The 15,433-nt window shown below is 43.7% G+C and overlaps 1 protein-coding gene across 1 annotated transcript; it reads right to left on the minus strand.

Moving 5' to 3' along the window:
* Positions 1-11,597: 11,597 nt before the first annotated feature.
* LOC144112823 (tyrosine--tRNA ligase, cytoplasmic-like) lies at positions 11,598-13,971 on the minus strand. The gene is made up of 2 exons (XM_077645637.1): positions 12,452-13,971; positions 11,598-12,012 (listed from the first exon to the last, which is right to left on the minus strand). The coding sequence occupies exons 1-2, from the start codon at positions 13,822-13,824 to the stop codon at positions 11,796-11,798; spliced, it is 1,590 nt and encodes a 529-aa protein (XP_077501763.1). The 5' UTR covers positions 13,825-13,971; the 3' UTR covers positions 11,598-11,795.
* Between the last annotated feature and the right edge of the window lie 1,462 nt (positions 13,972-15,433).

Here is a 15,433-nt window from a genome sequence, read left to right on the forward strand (position 1 = left end):
CCAATCAGCGTTCGAAATGGTGCTCTGCTGGGCTAGCATGGCTGGCTTATGCTGGCTAGTCGATCCACCGTTGCTGCTGTGCAATGCAGAGCTTGGAAAAACGAAACCGAAACTAAGCGGTCAGACTGTTCTCTGACACAGGGCCGCCTGTTTGTTATCACACCGGCCATCACGCACACGTCAGAAGTGCACGAGCGACTCTGCAGCATGGAATTCAGGTTTTGAGTAGGGCTGTTTCGATGATATTTTGCTGTGCCTGCACCGGTCATACCTGGGCGTGGCTTCCCTTTGGGAGCCTTCTCGAATCAACCTGTGCAAGACCTGTAGCACACGAATTAATGAGCGTCTAATGCCACAGACTTGCGTGGGGGTTGGCCGGGACCAAGCCAGCAGTTGAGTTATCAGGATGTCTGAAATAATGGGGGCCAAATTTTTTAATGACCTTTTACTATACTGAGGCTGTATCTTTTGCTGTGTTCATTCCGCTGTGGCATTCTTTCAGCACTTGTGACACAGTATACAGCAGTGGGCAATCACAAAAATTTTTGCAAATAGCTCCATGATTGGTTTCTAATGCTGGGTCAGCTGCAGCTAAAATGAACAATGGATCGTTTACTGTGACAGTAACATTTGGCATTGCGATGACCAGCACAGTGAGTGCCTTGGGTGTTCAGTGAACTTGTATGCACAAGCGATTGGTTCGACATCTACACAGCACTGGAGTCTGGCATTCGTCCTTTCAGCTTTGCTTGCTATGCTAGTAGAGTAAGGCCACGAAGTGTTATTGTGAGTGATAGGTGTTTATTATACCCAATTGAGCGGGAAATTGCTATGTCACTTTCTATGAGTGCTCTTTTTTTTCTCGTGGAGTGTCGCTTCGCTATTGCAGTGCTACACCGCTGAAGTATGTCGTCCAAAATTATGTTGATAACAGCAGGTAAAGCTCATACGTGCTCAAAAATTTTAGGTGCTCACAATTTCTTGGGTTGCATCACTTTTATACTACGTGCTTTTTACAAGGCCTTATTTTATTAACAAAAACAGCTGCCACAACCTTACCGATGTAATCAAACATAGCAAGCAAAGACAAGCATGATGCACATCCAGTGCTCAGAGAGGGAAAATTGTTGGATATGTTGTATACTTTTGAGTACACTTATCGTTAATGCTTAGCAATAAAATATAATAATTTGTCTTGAAATTTATCACCATCCTTGTTTTGAACTGTCTATTTCAACCCTGGAAGAGCTGCTATTGAAGTTGTTCATTTGATGGGAGTTAAATCTGTTTGGGCAAAACGTAAACTGCAAGCAAATGTGTTACTCAGTCACCGGTCTGCTCTTCATGGACTAGGTACTGCTCACCAGGTACCTTGTGCTCACAGTCCTCAAAGGGCATTAACCCTTTCCTGTCAGGTGTAGTTTCCCCACCAACTAGTGGTCCAGTCAGCATTCCTTTGGGCCTTGCCCCTCAGAAGGAAAGGGTAATTTGGTTGTAAATAGTTATCTACAGCATTTTTTCTGCTTTGCTATGTCTTCTACGGAACTTCTTCGATGTGTGGTATTTCTAGGACCGTTCTTCGGTATATCATCATCGCTGCAGGTTTCACTGCTGCATTCCTCAGTTTCACTGTCTGAAGTTACTCTTGACATCAACTTTTTAATGCGAGAACATTAGGAGTGCCATGAAGGTGAAAACTGTCCGGCGGCATCTGTGTAAAGCCTCCACCTGCTAGGTGGTGTTTAGGGAGATGTGACTGTTTCCATCTGACCCCCTCTCCTCCTCCTCCTCCTCTCCACTTGTAGGAGAGAGGAGGGATGAAGGATGACTCTGCAAAAATGAAAATGACTAAGCAGAAAGTGACTCGGACAACAGTCTACCTGCAAACCATACAGCCTCCCGAAGAACTACCAGCGCAAAAATGAAGCTTGCCGGAGCTATCGCATCTCACATTGCTCGGGAAGGGCAACCTGTGTCTTGCAGGTGCCGCCAGTGGCTGTGTTTGAAGCAGTCACCTGCCAGTACGGTAACACATTGCTTAACTGCTGTGCCACTGTGCCGATAATGGCATGAGGACTCTCTACGATCTGACAGTGCGATATACCTTGTGTAGTTGCGTAGTCTGAATTGGAATAGATTGGAGAGTGAACGACTATGAACTCTGAGTGGGAATAGAATCGGGAACTGGAATAGATTGATAAATGAAAGAAACATGCTATCGCATTTCTTCTGTGTGGTCCAGTTGATCACCGCTAATTTTATTATCAAAGGACGCACATAGTTTTCATCGGCATTGAAGTCATCTTCGCTTTCAGCAAAATCATTTGACAGCTGTCCGGAAAAGACGAGCAGTGGGATGCAAGCCACGCCGCATTGTTTTCATACTATTTCAGGGCCTCCAAAATCACCTGATAAGATATATTTCTGCATTGGTACGATGCACCCATCTATCGGGAGAAAAAAAGAAATGCTAATCTGCAGGCTACAGCTGTCTCCATGAGATGGGGGGGGGCTCTTTTCACTACATAAAATGCGTCAAGCAATGCCCGGCCGCTGACCGGATGCACACTTTTCCACTGTCTGACAATGCCCGACAGATGGCCGGAAAGGCTAGCGTGTACTTTGTGTACTAGGTGCATTGGCAGGTTTCCTAAAAGGTAGCAAACAGTTCTTCTGACATACTTTTTAAGGTTGCAGGTATATTCAAGCATGCATGCATACATTCTAAATTTGTTTGCTTTAACAAGAAAACAATTTGCAACCCGTTTCACTCGTGCCTCTTGACACGAGTGAAAACCCAAGGTGGGAACGTCTGTCACGTACATGGGCTTTAACATCATGGAGTGCACGTGCCTGACAGCTGCACATTTGTCGTGTCTTCTTTAGATACAATGCTGTAGTCAGTAGCCACAAGAACTGTGCCTTGCTGATGTGCATGCCAGTGTGCTCATGGGGACTTGTTGTGACATGCAGGAAGTCTTGTGAAGTCTCTGGGGCACCCAAAAACATTTCCCGGTGGGAGTCCTTGTACATATGTGGCAAGCGGTTTGCTGGTGTTTGCAGTTTCCAGGGCAGGGTGGAGAAGAACACCAATACTCGGTGCATAATGGGCTGTGCCCTTGGCTTGCTGTATTTATGGCCCTGCATTTGTGGAGCATGACCTTCCCCTTACGCTGGTATAAGTTGAAGTTGGTTGTTTTGCATCCAGTGTTGAGCAGGGATCTGTTGTGGGCAGATTTCTGCGTTGAGTGTAGTGCTGCTTGGCTGTTTTGAGGATGCACTCCTACCTAATGTTCTGCCATGGTACAAAGCTCATTGCATGCTGTTTTGATGTAGTGTGCTTTCAACCTTTATAATCGTATGACAGTTTGCAAGGCTTGAAAAGCTGTACAAGTAGTCTTGCACCATAATGCCTTTGAATGAATGCTGCTGTGCTAGCTTTGACATTTCATTTGTTCATTCAAGGTGAGTCTACTATTGCTCTCATTGCTCTCGCATGGTAGACATTGGTCAGGTGATAGGTAGTGCAACTTCTGTCTGCGTTCTTGGCTTTTTTGATATCCAGTGGTTGTATGTTTTAATAAATGAAGAAGCATGTAGGTTCTTAGAATTTCCAATCCTTGAAATACAGGACAGCAAAGCTATCTGTACAGGAGCCTTACCATTCACCATAGAGTGGCTTTGTAATAATGCAGTAACCTGCAGTTGTAATCCTAAAGCGAGCCAGAACAAGACAAGGTTTTTGGGTGCGGCATGTGTGAGCCATGTTTGGTTATGCAATATGTGAAATAGAGTTACAAAGTTGGCCATATTGTGCCGTGTGCCATGAAGTGAGCATAGTGTTGCGACACTTTTTTTGTTCTTCAAGTTACAGCATGTGCGAGTCCACATTGCAATATTAATTTCTGTAGAGGACAACTTGGCAGACTTCATTTTGCAACCAGTATTAGAGAATGCTGTGACTGGGAAAAAGAGCAGTCGTCAATGCTGGATTGGCACAAGTTTCTTTGTGTGTGATACAAAGACAAGTCATAATGAAGCGCACATAAGAGTGGCACTGTGTTCATTGGCAATGGCGAAGCAAAATGAGAACAAGCTTCTGGGTTCTACATCCGTGATCCTCCTGCCACAACTCCTAGCTGTGCATGTTTGTTTTTGTAAGTGCCTATTTATAGACATTTTACATCTATTCATTTCTTGTTTCTCTGCGCGTGAACAGGAGGCATGTGTTTCCTTCAAAGGGCTTTTCCTCAGCCATTGTTTCTGACTGGCATGTGCAGGCCACGCATTTCTACTGCATGTGGCAGTTGTTACAATAGAATGCTGTAATAGGTTAGAGCACACAATGACTTTCAGTCTTGTGAGATAACTGAAGTTTACACCCATGCCCGTGTGCAATATAGACAAGCTGTACATTTCTTGTGCAGGACTACCACTAGTGCAGTTTCAAAGTGTGAATGTCACAGTTTTATTTTTTCCCTGTACATATGTATTTACTGTGTTGAGCAAAGGTTGCTTCTGTGAACAAGCATATATAAATAATCAAGTATATATATAAATATATATATATATATATATAGACGTATACATATGTACATAATAAACCGTTTATTTATGAACTTTGTGTGGTCTGACTGGTCTCTGCTTCTTTGTAGACATATTGATGCAGGAGAAGATCGGAAAATGCAACATTTTATTTCCTGCTTGTCCATGGCTCTCATTCTCTGAGTGGCTTTTGCCTTGCATTGTACGTACACTGCTGCAGTCTGAATGACATTTCTGTACATTTCACAGATGTGCAGGCATGCGCAAAAGTATAGACCACGCGAACTGAGGCAAAACTGCTTGTTAGGGCTATCTGGCGGTGGGTGCATGTTGTTGATATATGCGCTGTAAGCCCTCCCTAATATGCTAGCCTGCTTGCCTGTGCATTTCCGTCGGGCACTGCTTTTTCGACAAAAAAAACACACTCTATCATTTGTGTGGTCTCCCCTCATTTGCACATGCCTGTACATTAAAATCAGCCTCAGTGACTGCCACATAATGGCTGGCTGTTGCTACAAATTTATCATAAAACTGCTGGTATTGCTTCGTGTTTATGTATCTTATTTCTTCAATCCCTGTTGTTTGTCACAGCTTTTAGGTGCTTACCGGTTACTTGGTATGGATTACTAGTTAATGATGTAAGTACTTTATATACCGCATTTACTCACATAATTTGTGCACTTTTTTTCTTGTATGTTACGGCTTTAAAAAGGGGGTGTGCAAATTACGCAAAAATTTTGTGAACATGTCCGAAAAAGCTCTACAAAGCTCATTGCGCACAATATGTACTATATATTTCCACCTATACGTTGACCCCCCAACTCTCCTCACTGGGTAAAAAAAAAACGATTCCAAACATAAGACTCGCACCCCTTCCCACTCTGTCGCATGTTATGTGGTTCCCTGTCTGATGGCATGACTGCATGTGCGCAGCTCAGAGCAATACACGCGCAACGATACAGTCTCAAAGCCAGCAGTCCAAAGAAAATGGAGATAAAAAGCAATGGAACGACACCCTCGCGTGCGGCTCTGCCAACTAGCAGCAAACTGTTAGGTAGTTTCAGAATTCGGCACAAGCTGGAGGTTACCGGAAGTTTGCTCTTGCAACTGTACGCCCAGGAAAGTGACTGCCAGCGCAAGCAAGCTGGGTAAACTGCACGCAGTTGACCTCTCACCAATCGCACCTTTCACAGCCGCACTGCCCTGCGCGAACCCGTGTGCATGCTGGTGGTCTGACGCAGCAGGGAGCATAAAATATGCATTTTTTTTTAGGAACCCAGGTAATAAATTAGGGGTGCACAAATTACACGAGTAAATACGGTATGTAACACCCTTTGTTTTGGCTAAAATCTAATTTCTCTCAACTTGAAATTATTCATTGATATCGTAATCGATACTTATGTCACTTATGCATCGCCTGAAAGTAAATCTGGCAACTGTGGCCATAAAGCTTGTAATGCTGCACTTAGCAGCAGAATGACTTGCCTCCTTAGCCAGCAGGGTGAATGGTAACTATAGGAGTGGTTAAACTTTCAGCACTTGATTTTTACAAAATTCAGCCGGTACTTCTCGGCATTTCTATTTCATAACTTCAGCATTCATAAGCACCCATTTTGCGCCAGCACAATTTCTTGGCATTTTCAACAAACTTTGACTAGGGGCTTTATGTGTCCATTTACAGCAAAAAGGCAATGTTAGGTACTAACGAAACTTTGTCGCAGATTTAGTGCAGGAGATCCTGACTTGAAGATGTGGCATTCCTCTACCACCAATTGCTTCCAGAAGGCTCAAGACCTTATCACAGCAGAGGAAGCTTGGGGGCATCTATCAGCTAATCCTTTACGCAGCTTTTCCGTGTACATATCATTATTATGCCTCCCTTGTTCAGAGGACAGCTGGCACTAGCAGGCATTGAGTCCTTGGGTACTCGTGGTCCCTCCTCACCAAGACTGCTTCATGAACACTACCTGTGATCTCTCTACATTTGGAGCGTGTCTATCGAAGGGAATTTATCTCTCTTCACTTCTTATTACATGTTAATTTCAGCAGAAGGTAAAAAGCAGTAGATAGCAAAAAACAATGCTATGGAATGCATTTAGCAGACTCTTAAGTTCCCAGAAGTGGCCTATCAAATCCCTCAAAAGGAAAGTATAAGTGACTTAACATGTCGGAACTCTTTTATAGGGGCCAAAACTTTGAGGCTTGCGAAAAAAAAAAACTCATAAGGGCAGCTCAACAACCTACAGAAAGAAAACTGATAAGGGTAATTGACAGCAGCATAATAAATGGAGAACAAAAAATGTGAGTTGATATCCCAGCTGAAATAAAGAGGAATCTAACTTGCACAAAACTTGTGATGCAAATGGCAAATATGTGGCAGTCTTCAGTTAATAATGGATATCAAGGCAAGGGAAACAGCTGTGTCAGCATATAATCGGGTGGGGAGATGAAATCGGGCAATTTTCTAGGGTAGGCTGCATATGGCTGCCAGAGGATGGGACTGAGCAGAAAGCAGTTGGTCTTGGTTCTGCATTGGATTTTACGTGGCCATAGTGATAACCATTTCCTACTACGACCTTTCTCGGTTGTCTGCGTGTCCACTTTTTCCCAAGAGCAAGGAGCTCTGCAGTTAATCATTCCGGACTGCCCTTAACTGCGACAGAATCACGGCTGGCAATGTGTGGCTTAGCCAATGTGAAATATGCACCTGTTTGCCTTGTGGCACTTGCAGTTGGTCACAACATGTGCCGAAATGTTCGTGTACTGAGATCTCCAAGCCTTATTTTTAAAGCATCTCTTGCTCCAATTTCATTCTGATATTCTGCTCAAGTTTAAGAGGTTGATTATATAGATGCCTTGGTTAATATTTTTTTGAAATATTAAAGTATTGAATGCTTTAATTAAAATTAGTTCTCAATAAACCAAATTGGTGAAGCGAGCAGTCCCACACGAATGGCCCCTTTTTCCTTGAGAAAATAAAATTTCAGGGCCACCCTCGTCAAGATGCCAGAAGGAAACCAATACCATTAGATCAATGGCATGTATAGCATCCAAAAGCACACTGAGGAAAGGCAATACCTTGGATGTGCTACCGCTAAACTGCATCACACCAAATCGAGGCTTGCAAAGATCATCACCGACATACAGCAAATGCATGCTTTGGCAATTCTAGTGCTGTTCAACCACTTATGGAGGGTGCAGGGATTACAGGCAAAATTAATTTTTTTTTGTGTAGAGCAATGAAATTTGGGATGGTACGTGGCAAGTTGACTGAATGCCTAAATAAAAAAGTTTCTCTGCAATATTTTGAGTAGTTTTGACATAAAATTTTTTATATGCTTTACTGCTATACCAAGCTTGCAGAAAGACTGGCGTGGCAGCAAAACATGGTAGGAGTCTGCAGTCACTCCTAAGTTTTACCCAAAGAATTTTTTGATGCAGTGAAGTTCTCCAAATAGTTGCTGAATAGTTTTAGCAACCTTATTTTTTTTTCTACACAGAATGTATATAACCATGCTTTTATAATGCACTCATTATCGTAATGTAAAATTAGCGACAGAGTGAAAAAATGAGAAAATAATTCAGAAATATAGGAATGTTTATTTATTTACTTTAAAATACTGCCAATCCCAATCGGGATCATTGCAGGAAGGGAAAAACAGAATTCAACAAAGCACGTACATAAAACACAGCGTTGCAACTATATGTGAACACAGGCTGTTAGGTTAATAGCAATAATAATAATCAGTGAGAAATAACTTGGGAGCAACAATAAGGGAAAAATAAATAAGAACAGCATGACGCATTACACTAGATCGAAAGAACAATTTTCATTACTTAAAATGGAGCACTGGAGCTGACGAAATGGTGTTCATAATGCACATTGCAGAGCTAGTAGGTGCGCTTCATATGTCGCTAAAAATGTTTTCTAAAGATGAGCTGGTTACAGTTGATGGTAGGTTATTCCATTCTCTAATAGCTAACGGAAAAAACGACTGTCTAAAACAGTCTGTGCTGAATCGATATTCTTCCATTGTTTGTGAGTGCTTATGTCTCGTTGTTCTTGTTTCTGGTTTTGAAATATACCTTGTACTATCTATGTTCACCATGTTATGAATAAGTTGATAAAGTAGTTTCTGTCGTGCAAGCCTGGCACGGTTCTGTAATGTGAGTATTCCAGTGTTGTTTATCAGTTTTGTGGGTGATTCAGTTTGTCTGTATTTATTGTAAATTTTACAGCTTTCCTTTCAACTCCGTCTAGTTTCTTTATTAGTTTATCTGTAAACGGAAACTAGGCTATATTCAGATATTCAAGTACAGGTCTCGCAAAAGTGTTATAGGAAAGTAATTTAATGTCTGACTGCACCTCTTGAGAAAGAAAAGTCGTTTCAGTGCAGATGACATAATGCAGTTCACGTGCGAGTCCCATTTAAGATCAGATAATGAAATTAAACCTAGGTATTTGTGCTGTGTAAATGCGGGAAGCGGGATATTGTTTAGTGTGTATGAAAAGTCTGATACGTTATGTTTCCTAGTAATTTGCAAGATGGCTGATTTTTCGATAATACTCACTGGCCATTTAGCGAACCAATCATATACTAACTTCACTGCATAAAGAATTTATCAAGAAACACAATGCAACAAACCGCATGAAAATCTGTGAAGCCATTGCCATGCTGTGCTTTCTGCAAGCAGGGAAGTCGAATCAAGAAACTCCTGGCATTTTCACAGATATCTCAGCCAGTTTTTGGCTACCTATGGTAACATTTTTTAGTCAGTTTGGGGCTCTTTTCAGGGAAAATATTTTGTGACGTAATTAAAGAGACTGTATAGATACCAAATCTGGTGTTTTCTAACATCCATTTTTTTTCAAGATTTTCATGATTTGATTCCCACATCCCCTTTTAATGGAACGAGCAAGATCAACTAATCAGAAAATTTATGCTTTATAAAATCATCTATATTTTGTGATGCAGAGCTTGACACAGCACTCACACATCTCTTATTCTTTTGTTGTAATATCACTTCAAACTGCTTTTGTTTTGCTATAACCCTTTCACGCTACATTATTGTTCTCCAGATGAAGCTCAAAAACATGGCGTATGTTTATTTTTTTTAAAAGACATGGCGCTACAAGTACACGCCAAAAAGACGAGGAGACAAAGGACAGGCGCCAGCTTCCAACTGTTTATTCTGAAAGTGAAGCACATAGCATCGAGCTACGCCCACTTTCACACGCAAAACCAACTAGCCCGGCAACGTAACGTTACTGAAATGGCATGTCTACGTTGCATGCCAGCAGAGTAACATAGCACTTCAGGGCTTGGTGATGAAGGTGCCAAGGAAGCCCGTTTCATGCAGGTGATTTATTTATTTATCGATACTTCGAACGCCCCTGTTGGGGTATTAAATGAAGGGTGGATCATTGCAGCATTGTCAATTTTTACAATGAATGCCTTAAATATGCAGTATTAGCGTGATGAACTGCACCAGTACGAAGATGATTCCATTCACTGGTTATCTGGTGAAAGAAAGCATGGTATGAGCAGATGTTGAGTAAAACTGCTTTATGATTATTAAAGCAGTCAGAAGCATGCTGGGCTGGTGTGATAACACAATTTCCAAGCGAGGAGTGATAGACATTTTCTGACTATTTTGCAGCATGAGATGAGGGGTGCAAGATTTTATTCCAACTTGAGTTTGGTGACGCAGTAAATTTGCAGGTATATGCATTTGAAGTACTGGAAAATGGAAGATGTGAAAAAAGGAGATGTACCTCTGCTAATTACGTGTCAACAACACAAAATTAACTAGCACGTTGCCAATCCATATGGCTCTTGCCTCATAACAGCAAGGTACACAACACCCATGCCACCCCAGCAAAGAACATGGAGCGCCAATACCTTTCACTTTAATATCAGTTGTGCAGTGCCTGGCAGCAAGGCCGATTACAAACCCCCTTATGCCGGCTGTGCCAAGTTCTCTACACCTTATTTAACCTGCGACCCTATAATGAACAGCTTGCAATAATAAAGATTATTGATAATGGCCAAACATAAAGCTAAGCCAATAATTACAATCGTGCCGTTTCTGCCTTACTCGTACCCACAAACACCACAGTGAACAATGAAGGTGGGAATGTGGACAACATGAAGACATCCCTGCTGTAAACAACTTTTTGCTGTAATAGGCCGTGTTAAGTTAGTAGCATAACAATTTGTGAATTTTTTTAAAGAAGCAGAGCCAGAACCACTAGCTTTCCATTTCCACTGGTCAGAAGGCATGTACAACAACCATTCTGAAACTTCATATCTAGTTAGAATGCTGCCACGCACTAGATAAGCCAAAAACCCTGCACTACTTTTGTTCTAAATGATGATATTTGATGATGACATGCACATTGGGCTTTTAAGTATAAAACTAAACACTGGTGATGCTACAGTACAGATGTCGCAAAAATGCAGCCCTTGGGCTGCATTTCTGCAAGCCAAGCGACAAGGCCTCACCTTGTCACTTGACAGAACCATCTTTGTTAATCTTTTCTGACATCTTTATCGCTATCCACAACACCCACTCATCATGCCATGCTGTTATGTCAGTGCCTAGACATACTTTGCATAAAAACCTGGAGGTAGGAATCGCCTATCTTTGCACTATTCAATAGACAGCAGGAGGGGTGCACTGCCCTGTACCTTCCTTTTTAGCTACTGGCCTGTGGGTGACAAGAGCACCCGTGGCAAGATGAGATGTCGGCGTGCATCACTTCTTGTGCAAGTCAGCAAGGTAAAGACAATATTCCCTGGGAGCACGCCACTTTATTGCAGGAGTAGTAGAAATACAAGCCTTTACAAGATATATGAATGCATCTGTCAGTGTAGATACCCATACAAAGCATACATTTGATACAAAATTCCTGCAAAAATATTCTTAGGTACAAAATATCAATGCATGCATGTGCGTTTACTCCTATGGTATAGTTCCCAGGTGCAGTGCAAACGCATAACAGATGGATTTCTCACATTATAGCCGTTGTTGCTGACCTTCATCAAAGAAATCATCGCAAACAGTGAAAGGGCTTATACTTGACTCTGAATTTACTTATCACAATAAACACAGACCAATCAAAGACCAATGAAACCAAATTCCACCAATTCTGATGCTTTCAAGCTACCCAGAGTAATGGGACTCGGGTAAGATCAACTTGAGTGTAGGATGCATAAGTTAAGGTGTTGCCCTATAAGTGAAGGCTCTTATTTGATGGGTGCTCCCTTGAGTGAAGTACAGGTGACAGGTTGACCATTCACTAGGAATGCACAGCCTCTCCACTCGGCCACCAGGGATGCAGAAACCTTCATGTCCACCTGCAACTTCTCCCAAATCTTCTTTTTGGGGTTTAGCTGGCCATCTGGCTGAATGCTGGCATCCTCATAGCCTTCAACAAACACTCGGTCTCCTGGAGTGCAGTTGCTGCAAACAGAAGGAACACATTTGCTTCAAATTGCCACATTAAAAATGGACTCCTCTGAGCTACCATTCCACTAGAGGCTAACGTCGGTGACCACTGGGGCAGCATTCCACTTAGTACTCGTGATAGCATCTAGAGAGAATGCATGTTAATATCTGGCTATGCTTACTGCTCGCACCGCCAAAATAAACTTGCTGCAAGTACATTCTGATACAGTAACAGGCACTTGTAACAGGAGCACACAACACTGAGATGGAGGTGCAGAGGACAGCATGGTGTTGTGCAATTAATATACTGATAGTTTATTTAATTGCATAACACATATTTGTTGCACACACATTTTCACCGCAATGCTAAGTAGCAATGTCTGTCATTAGGGAAAGAAAGCACTAGTGCACACTAAGCTTGCTGCAACACGTCCAAAAGCATGCTTCTGCTCACCTTGGTGGTTTGAGGGGCTCGACCTGCCGTGGCTCCTGGACTGAAGCACAGAGAACCATGGCTTGTGATTCCGCGCCTCGCATCTTTGATGGCTTCAAGTTGCACAGGAAAACAAAATTCTGGTTGAGAAGCGCCTCTTTTGGTACCAAGTTCCGCAGGCCACTGACCACAGTGCGGGGTCCAGCAGGTTCACCCAAGTCCAAACGAGACACATACAACGTGTCCGCGTCCGGGTGGTCATTCACTTCGATGAACCGTCCAACCCTCAAATCGAGGCGCTGCGGAGTCACTTCATCAAACACAGCTTTCGTTGGCGGAGGGTAGGCATCAGCGGCCAGCTTCTGGAGTTTCGGGTCGCTGAATGTTTCCCTGATCGGATCTAGAAGCCGGTTCAAGTGCACCTCGACCATGGCCTTCAAATCACCCGGGTGCAACTTCAGATTCTTGAAGTCCTCTTCTAGCTCTTCGTAGCTCGAGTAGGTGATGTTCCCGCCGTGTGCCTCATCACGCTCGATGACCAGCTCAGCGCCCTTCTGAAGAGGCACCAGCACATGCTTCACAAAAGCAAGAACGCCGTTGTCCTCCAGGTTTCCCGGCTCGCAGAAGGCTTTCTTCAGCTTCTTTTTGACAGCCGCCGGCGAGTCAAGCAAGTCGATCTTTGAGTCCTCCTCCGATGAGCTCATCTTGCCGCCCGACAGGCCAGGCACCATGGGATTCATGAAATGAATGCGCTTTTCATAGCCCAGTTGAGGCAGATACTTCTCGGCGAAAGTGAAAATCTTGCGCTGGTCAACTCCCCCAAACTGCGCATCGACATGCAGATATTCTTCGTCCAGGGCTTGCAACAATGGGTACAGCATACTGCTCAGAAGTGGATGCTGGACTTGCTTAACCACCTCGGCCCCAGCCTTCTTTGCGTCGTGCTCAGTTACCAAAGACACAAGCCGGTAGACGTCCATTGAGAACTCCTTACTCAGCTGGTACGTGGAGCCTTTCACAAACTTTAGCTTTTCCAACGGCACCCCGATCGACTTCAGCATCGCCTTAATTACTTGCTCATAGTATTGAGTACGCAGTTCTAGCAGGCCCCAAGGAGCTTTCATGTTGTCCAAGTATGCATGCAAGTCAGCGAAAAGAATGGTTACCTCGCATCCTGCTTTCAAGAAGTCGGCAATCTTCGACATAGGAACGAAATAAGCCACATGGGGCTTGCCGGTTGTGGCTGTGCCCCAGTAGATTTTCAGATCTCGTTCCTTCATGATTTCATTCATTCGGGCTTCACCGAGCACTTCCTGGAGGTTTCTTGTAACAAAGTTCACCTTTGCCGAAACAGCTGCGCTCCCGCCATTCGCTTCAACGGTGTGTTCTGCCATTGTAGGCGGTGAAGTGCAAAACGAGCGAGGTGAAATAAATCTGACCTACTAATGCGACAACCGCACAACGAACATACGGTACGTAGACACGTGTGGCAGCTGTTCCACGCAACCGACGCAACACTCGAAAGGCATTGACGTGAACACCGATCGTGGGCGGCGCCTGAGGGCGCCCTGCGCAATAGTTCACGGTGTGTTATATGGCAGTTAACCTAAATAATAAACTACTTACTTTACTGCACAATGTCTCGGAAACGTTTTGCAAAACAAATAAAACAATCAAATAAACGCTAATTTTAGCACATTTGTTTCCAAAACAGGTCAGCTTCGCTGCTCCGATCGGTGCTGAAGTGGCTGTTGCTCCCTTGGAGCGTTGGACGCCGGAACTACTGGCGCTGTAGTCGAGCTTTTCTACGTCGTCTGCCAGCGCGGCACTTTCGTTCGCTGCAATAACAGCGGTAACAGGCTAGTCGGATTTTCAGGCTAGTTCTTGCATGGATGGGGCTCGTAGGGATTGGGAAAGCATCTTTGTGGTGAAATTTGTGCACCAAATGACTTCACGCGAGTGTTACACATGACATCCTGCTTTGCGCCTATCTGCATAAGTGGCAACAGAAACGATGCCACCGATCATTTTCTCACACCGCCACGCGATGACAGCCTATTTAAAAAGTGAAAGTGGAAGCGGATATTGCATCCTAAGAACAGCTGTCTCGCACGTCTAAGATGTGTGAGCGTCATTTAGAACATGATGATATTATCAATGACTACAAGCGCATGTTATAAGCGGTCAGTAGATGCGCATCCCTCGCAGGACGGCGCGCTGCCCGGTGCCATATCCCTAAACTCTTTCCCTGTCTTCTAGAGCGATTCTCAAAACAAAAAAATGTGCAGTGCAGGCCGAAGTCATCCAAAAAGCGTGATTTCATGCAGGCTTATAAGTCCGGAGATTCTTGCGTCGGCAGTACTTTCGTCGTTTTCAAGCGAGCCGTTCGTATGCACTCATTCCGAATGAGTTGGGGCCACTTTCTTGCTCGGTTGAAACAAGTATTACGTGTGCACTGAAGCTTGGTGGCTTGGTGACCTGCCGGCTGTGACGCCACCCTCTACGGACAGGTGACATGAAGCTATGAACGATGAATTAATAGGGAAATTATGTGGAGTTTTCTGCACCAGAAAGCTAGCGGCAGGCCGTCTTATCATTCAGGAGGCTGTTTTCAGGAAAATGGTAGCTGCGTCGTGAATGGCTGCAACAAGCTGCACAAGCAACAGTTTAAAACTCCAGCCTCTGTCACTGTCCTTGAGAGAATCATGATGGATGTGGTTTAAACTATGCGCAGGTGAAAAGACAAATCTTGACGTACAGGCAGTGAAATTGGAAACTGTTCATCACAGACAACTGCCGCGTGGAAAAAAGGAGCAAGGTCCTGGCTCTGAAAGGAGCACTCTCAGTATTTACAGACCAAGGAAATGAAAGGGCACTGATAGTGAACAGCTCATCGCCTCTGCACTGAAGCAATTCTGTAAAAACATCCGATTGGTGTTGGGTGCTATAACCGCTTAAAAGAACATAGTGACAAAGTACAGTGTTTTTAAGTTATCCGACACG

Source organism: Amblyomma americanum, chromosome 1 (assembly GCF_052857255.1).
Source record: "Amblyomma americanum isolate KBUSLIRL-KWMA chromosome 1, ASM5285725v1, whole genome shotgun sequence".
Lineage (NCBI taxonomy): Eukaryota > Metazoa > Arthropoda > Arachnida > Ixodida > Ixodidae > Amblyomma > Amblyomma americanum.

Excerpts from the sequence above, each read along its gene's own strand:
- LOC144112823 (XM_077645637.1), bottom strand. The coding sequence starts at position 13,824 with ATGGCAGAACACACCGTTGAAGCGAATGGCGGGAGCGCAGCTGTTTCG. Across the intron at positions 12,013-12,451 it reads GAGCCCCTCAAACCACCAAG|CAACTGCACTCCAGGAGACC; the intron begins GTGAGCAGAAGC and ends TTCTGTTTGCAG.